The sequence below is a fragment of the Cryptotermes secundus genome, unplaced genomic scaffold, assembly GCF_002891405.2.
Source record: "Cryptotermes secundus unplaced genomic scaffold, Csec_1.0 scaffold50, whole genome shotgun sequence".
Classification (NCBI taxonomy): Eukaryota; Metazoa; Arthropoda; class Insecta; order Blattodea; family Kalotermitidae; genus Cryptotermes; species Cryptotermes secundus.
In genome coordinates, this window is record NW_019721758.1 from 1,962,510 (window position 1) to 1,970,857 (window position 8,348).

The 8,348-nt window shown below is 42.6% G+C and overlaps 1 protein-coding gene across 2 annotated transcripts; it reads left to right on the forward strand.

Annotated features, from left to right (window-relative positions):
• The first annotated feature begins 1,907 nt into the window (after positions 1–1,907).
• On the forward strand, positions 1,908–5,726 carry LOC111875588 (DNA polymerase epsilon subunit 4). 2 transcript variants are annotated; one of them, XR_002844751.2, is made up of 3 exons: positions 1,908–2,207; positions 3,350–3,637; positions 5,555–5,726. XR_002844751.2 is itself a non-coding variant. In XM_023871937.2 (2 exons), exons 1-2 carry the CDS (start codon positions 1,965–1,967, stop codon positions 3,491–3,493), a joined length of 387 nt encoding a protein of 128 aa, XP_023727705.1. In that variant the 5' UTR covers positions 1,908–1,964; the 3' UTR covers positions 3,494–3,700. The 2 variants fall into 2 exon arrangements, 1 of the variants encoding a protein (XP_023727705.1); XM_023871937.2 differs by lacking the exon at positions 5,555–5,726 and having other exon boundaries at positions 3,350–3,700.
• The last annotated feature ends 2,622 nt before the right edge of the window (positions 5,727–8,348 follow it).

Consider the following 8,348-nt stretch of genomic DNA (forward strand, 5'->3'; position numbering starts at 1 on the left):
CTGTCGGTAAGAAAGTAAACTATTATAGCACTACGACGTAAAAGTTTGCGACGATGATATCGTGGCATTTGGACCCGTTGGCGACGTAAAAGTTTGTGACAATGATATTGTGGCATGTAGACACATTACTGGGCAACAAGCAAGAGATAAGCGAATATACAACAGCCGTTACTTTGCAACGGCTACGCAAACAAACATGTTCCTACAGCAACAAAGGAACGGTGTTTTTGTGTGGCCCTTGCGGAGATGTTATAAGTAGAACAGCTGGAGCAACGAGTTAGTTGTGAGCGGTTGTGAGACAGTCGCAAGCCGTTAAGCACGTGAGCACGACAGGAGAGTACGTTGTTCGGATCCATCAGTAGGCAACAACTACTGAAGACAGCAAAATGAGAAAACTTTATATGTGCTGTAGAAATAGTGATCTTTGAAGTGTGTAACTCAGTTAGGCTGTCGTAGTTATATGCAGTTAAAAATAAAGGTGAAGGCCTTGAAGGCCTATAGGGGTGTGAGAGGTCAAAGCTCCCACATCTTCTAGTCAGACAGACGGCAAGTTTGTCAGCCTTACGTGCCGACCGCCCTTTACCCCCCCCCCCGGAAGATTCCTGGTATTAATTTTTTTAGAAGTTGAGTCGACCCAATGGTCACAGTGCGGCTGGAAGAATTAGGTCAATTGATAAATCCAGTGACCTCATCGGGATTCGATCCCACGACCTTCCGGATTCTAGCATAGTGCCTCAACTAATTATGCTACCGCGTGCCCCATTTATTTGCAGTTACGTTTTGTAAATGTTCAATATATCAGATTACCATACCAAACCTCGTCTATAGTCACTCTAAAATCGTGACAACTGGTGTCAAATTTGGATTGGATTGATCAACTAATTGGGTTAAAGACTGCAGCGGAGACTTTTATCGCCACACTACGAAGATGGAACAAATAATGGAACTCATGCTGGCTGAAATAAAAGCCGACCAAGAACAAATGAAGGCTGAAATACGAGACAACCAAGCCAGGATGGACACCGACCAAAGAGGCCAAGATAGATGCCTGTCTAGAAAATGCGGATGCCTGGCTAGAAGAAATGTAGGTTTCTCTAAGAAAGACAACGGTCAGGATGGCAAGCGTTACGGCGCATCCTTAGGAATCCAACGAAGAAACTGCAGTATAGACTGTCGGAGCTCTGAAGGACCGATATGGGGACCAAAATTAAGCCAAAGGGGGCCGCCGATAGCCGAAGAAACGGGCCCAAGGGGATGGTGGGTCCGGGAAGAAGTTGGCCGCCGCCCACAGACGGATGACCAGCCGTGTCGTTCCTGCACCGCGCAAGAGACACGGTTGTCAGGGACCAGGCAAAAAATATTTACGCGGAATCACTAAAGGACAGACGTTCGAGACTAGACATCGGGTGCGACTTAACGAATCATTGGCGCAAGGGACAGAGGCCTGTGACAGGACTTGCGTGAGGCGCGCGAGGAAGCGTTTTATGAGGCACTCGAATAAATCATCGGACTGGAGGTCGCGAAACAAGCAGTCGATTCTTCCGCCAGGATTCGAAAAATTAGTGTCACGACGGTCACGACATACAGAGGAGCCGGCCTCCACCGAAACGAAAGAAGAGACTGAATACAGCTACAGGGCCAGTGAGGAAGGAATACCTCCGAGACGTCAGTCGACTTTCACCGAACTACATGACATGACTTTATGCAGTAAGACAGAACGTCTCATAGCCACCACGGCAACCACTGTGATCCTCAAGCCGCTCAAGCCCATTTAAGTGTCGCTAACGTCGCTAAGGTCGCTAATGCATATTTGCCCCCTTCTCGCACACTTTGTTGCCATGGATTACTATGTAGGTGGTAGTCCTTAGGTGTTTAGTAATCCGTGGTGATAATCGAATATAATCATATGGCGGTTAATCTGTCACGATTTGTCGCAGGGTTCGTAGCGATTCGTAGGTTAGGTGATGATGGAAGGTACGGAAGGCACTGACAATACGGATCATACGGATGATCTTGCAGGAAATAATTGGAAGGATCATGCGTCTGGTAAAGAGGTGGGAAGTGCTCAAGAAGAAACTGAACACGAAGAGGAAAAATCAGAAAGGATTTTGAGATTGCCTCTTGCAAGAGTGAAACACATAATGAAAATCGACCCAGATGTTCATTTCGCTAGCCAAGAAGCAGTATTCCTTATTACGAAATCAACGGTGAGTATTGGGCACTGTTTCACCACTTTAAAACCGCGGCAATTAACATATTACTCACTTTACACAGTTACGTCTGTAATGGAACTCTGTTTACAACCTATCCTTAACTTAAAACAATGTTAAAATTACAATTAAACTGCTACATGCTTCGGCCTTACTTGGCCATCCGCAGGCAACTATTCATTTCTTGAAACTGGTACACTGCATTAGTTCTTAAGTTAAAATATTCGAATGTTACTGCATTTTCGTCCACATTAAAAAACAATTTGCCTGAAAACATCACCCTTTATCTTTTCTTGTGGCGTCTGTATTTATTGTGTTGTTCTGTTTTTTTTCCTTGGCACTACAGCCCCAGTGGGCCTAGGCCTACCTCCATGAACTTCTCCGTTCACTTCGGTTTTTCCAGATCCTAGACGGTAGGACTCCCCCTCGTTGGTGTCTCCACCTTATCGTGGTGAGGGGGTTTGAGTATGCCAACGACCCTGAGAGCTATACCAGCGGTAGCGTAGCTACTGGCAGGGCCTCCCTTGCTGGACAGGTCAACTTGGGCGGGTGATCAGCTCGTCGCAAGGCCTCTACATGTATACAAACACAGAAAAACGCACACAAACATCCATGCCCTGAGTGGGATTTGAACCCATGATCCCGGCTTCCGAGTGAGCGAAGACAGTGCACGCCTTAGACCGCTCAGCTACCGTGACCGGCGTTGTTCTGTTTAGCCCTATGAATATCGATGTGGTTTTATCATTTTTACATGACTCATTAATGTGTATGTTTCCACGTAGTTGCTCTAATGGAGTGTATGTCACTTTATTGTTATGTATAAAAAAGTTCCTAAAAGTCTGTGCTGTGGCAGTTATCTTTGCATGCAGTGGAAGAACTTGCTTAATATAGTATAATTTATTCCATTGTTAATTCTACAAGAAAAATAGCACAGCTAAAGTGATTAACAGAGGGATGTGTCAATCTTGAAATTCTGAAGATACTTATATACACAAGATTCTCACAGATCATTTTTGAGAAGCTTATTCCAAGTCCAGCATGATAGTATGGCTCTTTGCTCGTAGTGGTTTCTAATTCATAGACTAAATGCATGACAGGGAATGTATTTTTCAGTTGTACTTCCTTTTGATGTGTTCCAGGAGCTATTCATTGAATCACTTGCCAAGGAAGCCTACACATACACAACCCAAGGCAAACGGAGAACACTTCAGAAGAAGGATGTTGACAATGCAATAGAGTCTGCAGACTGCCTTGCATTCTTAGAGGGAGTACTTGATACATGAATTCCAAGTACATAAAATGTTCCTATTATTGCATGTAGTGAAATACTTTATTGTGATTCCTGTTTTCATTAAGGAGTGCTAAAGACTTCTCCAAAAACAATATCAAACTATTTCCAACTGGGCTAATCGTTCATAATGCAGTAGGTGAGTGATTTTATATGGAATATGCTATATCTGTCTGTAATATAAATACAATAATGAAGAATTTGTGTGTGTAAAGTGCATTATTAGCCTATAATCCAAAAGTACTAGGCTCCATTTCCCTTTAGATAATTCTTAAAGTGGTTGCAGCAAGAAGCAAACTATTTTTCCTCCATCCGGTGTAAAGTCTGTAATGTGCTCCATGCCCATATACACAATCTCATCAGAAGGGTAGGCACAATAGATCACTGTGGTCTCAGTGCAAGAGCCAAGAAGGCCCACCCCTTATACTCGTACATTCATTCATACACAATCTCAGAAGTGTGTTTTGGCATAATGGATGTTTTGTCCTTTACCTTTATACTGATCCTGTAGTGATCTGTCATTTCTGCTGTATGTTGTAATGTCTTACCAGCATCATTATAGTACTTAGAATTCTGGATAAGGTTTTAGTAGGGACAGGTTCCTCTCCAGTTATTAGTAAACTTACCCTTTGCTAGAAATTTTAACAGTTGTTCCTTTTCTTTATCACTTTGTAATTTTTCTTTCTCCCATCTCTGAGAATTTGATATAATGCCGAGATAAAGATCTGTTGGAGCTAGAGAAACTGTGAACCCTTTGGTATGCCATTCCTTACCGAAGCATTTATAAACCTCCCAAAAATTAGGAGTAAGGGGATATATTTTCAAACATTCAGTATGGGCAGTCATGAAGTCTGTTGGCAAATACACATCGTAATGACAGCAAGGCATAATACTTTTGGAGCAGCATGTACACTGGGAAATACTACATAGGAACTGGTTGGTTAGAAACACTTCAGTTGCAAGAAGAAATGTATGGAAACACACTAACAGTGACCAATCTGAATAAGTATGGGGAAAGATACTTGCTTGCTTACTCATGGAGCTGAGCCCTTCTGGAGGAGCTGCCAATTCTGCAGCTACTCAAGAATTTCCCAGCATTTTATGGAACCTTAAGGTTCATTACTGTGTTCACAAGAGCCCTCCACTGTTCCCTATCCTGAGCCAGATCTATCCAATCCTATCTCTAAGATCCATTCTAATATTGTCCACCCACCTATGCCCTGGTCTTCTCTGTGGTCTCTTTCCTGTTGGCATAATAAAGACATTTTATTAAATAGCGCAGTGTGGCTGATACCATTAATTCTGTTACAGAAAAGCCTGAATGGAACTATACAAAGCAGATAACAATGGGGAAAAAATGTCAGAATAAAGTATAGGAGTACAAAGGAAGATACAGATGTCATGGATAATAAAAATCCTGTAGAAAGTTCATGTTAAGATTTTAAAAATATGTGAACAGCTTTATGAGGAATCACACATGTAATATTTCTAATAATAGTTTTGTCAACAAATTTTATGGGAGAATATTCATGTAATCACTAACATGTTAGCAGGATAATAGAGGGTGGATGGTTAAATAATTATTGGTAGTTGTATCAGAGAGCATCCCTGTGATACACCATATAATACAGTGGTAACAGATAACTATCTAATTACCTACATGGAGCTGAGTCCTTTTTGACAAACTGATACAGCTACTCAAGAACTTCTGAACATTTTATGGAACCTGAAGATTCATTACCATGTTCACAAGAGCCCTCCACTGGTCCCTACCCCAAGCCAGTTCAATCGGTCCACACCACCTCATCCTATTTATCTAAGGTCCATTTTAATATTATCATCCAACTTATGTCTAGGTCTTCCTAGTAGTTTCTTTAGTTCTGGCTTTCCCACCAGAATCCTACATGTACAGGCACTCGTATTAAAATATTTTCAGATCTGTCAAATACTGTTATATGTGAGTATAATCAAATTTGTGGAATGGTTTGAGCACTTTTCAGTACAATGAGTCACAGAGCATGAAAGAATAATAATGCCAAATGTTTTATTTACACAGGTTCCTCCAGCCAATATACTTCTCAAACAATCAATCAAGCCATCTTCAATGATAAAAAAACAGTACAGGATCTGAAAAAAATATTGCAATTTGCAATATTATATTGTGGCGTACAAACCCACTGCTAAGCATGACTCTGTAAACAGCGGCCATTGCTAGGTAACGCCCGCAACATACACACATACAACAAAAGGTGTTTTCTATATGGTCCGTGCTGTCTAGTGAAAGACTGAGAAGAGATGGCACTACAGCTGGACACTTGATGAAAGTTCAGTTGTGGGATATTTGCTGGACAGTAATGATGTGAGCATGGGAAGCTGAAGACACAGCAGGCTGGAAAAGGCTTAGCTGGTGCTGCTGTGTTTTGTGAAGTGTGGAGATTAGTTACAGCACTGTAACTATGTGTAGTTCTAAGTGGTGTGTTTAAGCGATCAATAAATCCAATATCCAATTGAAACCCTGTCAACAATCACACATATAAGTGACAATATCAGTACATCTTACACATTGAAATAAGAGCTAGAGAAATGTACAATTGCTCAGCAATGATTACAGCATTTGGACCCAGCATGCCTAATCTGACCATCAAAAAAAGTAATCTTACCATCATCGTGTTCAATTATCTGCAAGCTATATGCATGTGTATTTTTCCTCTGACACATACTTTCAGTTTTCTAGCCTTTAAATTACTCACTCGTGTAACTTTCTTCTTCATTTCATGAAGCATGGTAATTATGCTTTGTTTGACTTAACAGTAACAGAAGTTATTTTGCAAATTCATTTTGTAACTTTTAAATATGTAGCATGCTGAAGCAAGCAGTGATATTACTACTTTAAAGTCAACTTTCAACTGGGCATGTTTGTAACTAACTGGTTGCTCTAAACTGTCCCAGTTGTACAATCTCGGCATGGCCCACACAGAAGACACCATACCTTTGTTGCTATACCATTGCTGCATTCATGTCTGTTGCTGCAGGAACATGTTTACTGAGCCGTTGCCTAGAAACAGCTGTGGTATATTTGCTTATCTTGTTGTTGCAAAGTAATGGCTCTACATGCTACATTGTTCCCTCCTTCAGGCTGTTCGTCCCAAATGGCCTACTGGCATAGTGCCATTTCATTCTTTGAGATTGTGACATTCGTGCTTGGTCTCACCTTCCTCCCTGTGGCTCAGTTTTCATGGTTTATTCTGCAACTCCTCCTGCTGCTCCCTCTTTAAGGCCACTCTTCACACGCAGTTCCCTCATAGGGCGCCAATTGGTTCAGGTTTATCACCATCATCTTCCTCTGGTTGGTACTGGCAAACGTTCCAATAGTGGTCAATGCTCCTAATCATCCTCTGATCGGTGCTGGCAAAGTTCCAAGAGCAGTCAATGCTCCTACATCTCTGGCTACCAAGCTATTATTAGCCCCCCTTTTTTGTTTTGGAGGGGGCCAACCCCTCCACAATGTCCTGACCCTCATTTTTTTAACCCTGACAGAATATCTGGCTATTCTCTCTTATGATCTCCAGCACTAGGGTCTCCCTACAGATTTTCTCCTTCCTCAGATGTAGTTGCTTATTTAAGTCTTCAACTGATGCCTTCTAGTTTTGTCTGATGTCTCTTTCTGGGTTCTTGGTACAGCCTTGTTCTTGACAACAGTATCCCTTACCCTGTGCAAGAAAGGCATGGTGGGTCGTCCTGAATAGCCTACACACGTACCATCATTTCTTCTTTTATGAGGGCTATACTTGTGACATCTGTGATTGGTCTTGCCTTCCTTCCCCACTGTTCAGTTCCCATGGAAATTATTCTTCAAATGCTCCTACTGCTCTCTCCTTAAGGCCACTCATCCAAAGCGGTTCCCTCATATAAGGTGCCAGATGGTCCAGGTGTACCATCATCCTTTTCTGCCTGGTGCAGGTAAAAGATCCAAAAATGGTCAATGCTCCTACATCTCCTGGTCTCATTCTGTGTGCATTCTCTTCTTTTGTTTCACAGGGGGCCGACCCCTCCACAACGTCCTGACACTCATTTTTTGCAGTCTAATGGAAGTTCAGACTATCTGCTTCGTGACCTCCAACTCACATTTGCCTGTGGGCCTCACAAAATGCCTCCTTGCTTCCATGAAGTGGCTCCTGTCTCCTGCTTTGTTCTCTGATGCCGCTGCCAGTTGATGTCTCCTTCCTCAGATGTAGCTGCCATCTTGCACCTTGGTCCCTTATGCTGTTGTTTCTTCTTGGATTTGCCAATGTCTCTTCACAAATGTTCATCCTTTCAGGGTTCTTTGTACAGCCTTGTCCTTACCTTGTTCCCCATAACAGTATTCCTTATGCAATGCAGGCATGGCATGGTAAGTCATCCCTCTGCAGGCAATGACCAACTTCTTCCATGACCCACCATCACCCTAGGTTGTTTCTTCAGCTTTTGACAGCGCCCTACAGCTAGATCCCAGTCCCCATGCCGCTTCTTCAGTGCTCCAAAAGTTCTTTCGGGACTCTATCTCCGCAGAGATTGGCTCCTTCCTCTCCAGACATGCATCCGTTGCTTCTTGACAGACCATTCTCTTTTCACCAGGCCCTGATTTCTGCCATTACCTCCTCATTGTGAGAGACCACCTTTTTCTGCATGGCAGGTATCTTGGCCAGCAGGCATTCCATCATGTTACTTTTCTGTAGTCTGATGATACAACCCAATGCACTTTCCAATCCAACCCTGTCACATGTATCAGTGGCTATAGATGGGGTTTGGATTGGTGACTCAATTTATTGACCACTCACACAATCATGACCCATGACTACACTTTACAGATC

Excerpts from the sequence above, each read along its gene's own strand:
- LOC111875588 (XM_023871937.2), top strand. The coding sequence starts at position 1,965 with ATGATGGAAGGTACGGAAGGCACTGACAATACGGATCATACGGATGAT. Across the intron at positions 2,208-3,349 it reads TCCTTATTACGAAATCAACG|GAGCTATTCATTGAATCACT; the intron begins GTGAGTATTGGG and ends GATGTGTTCCAG.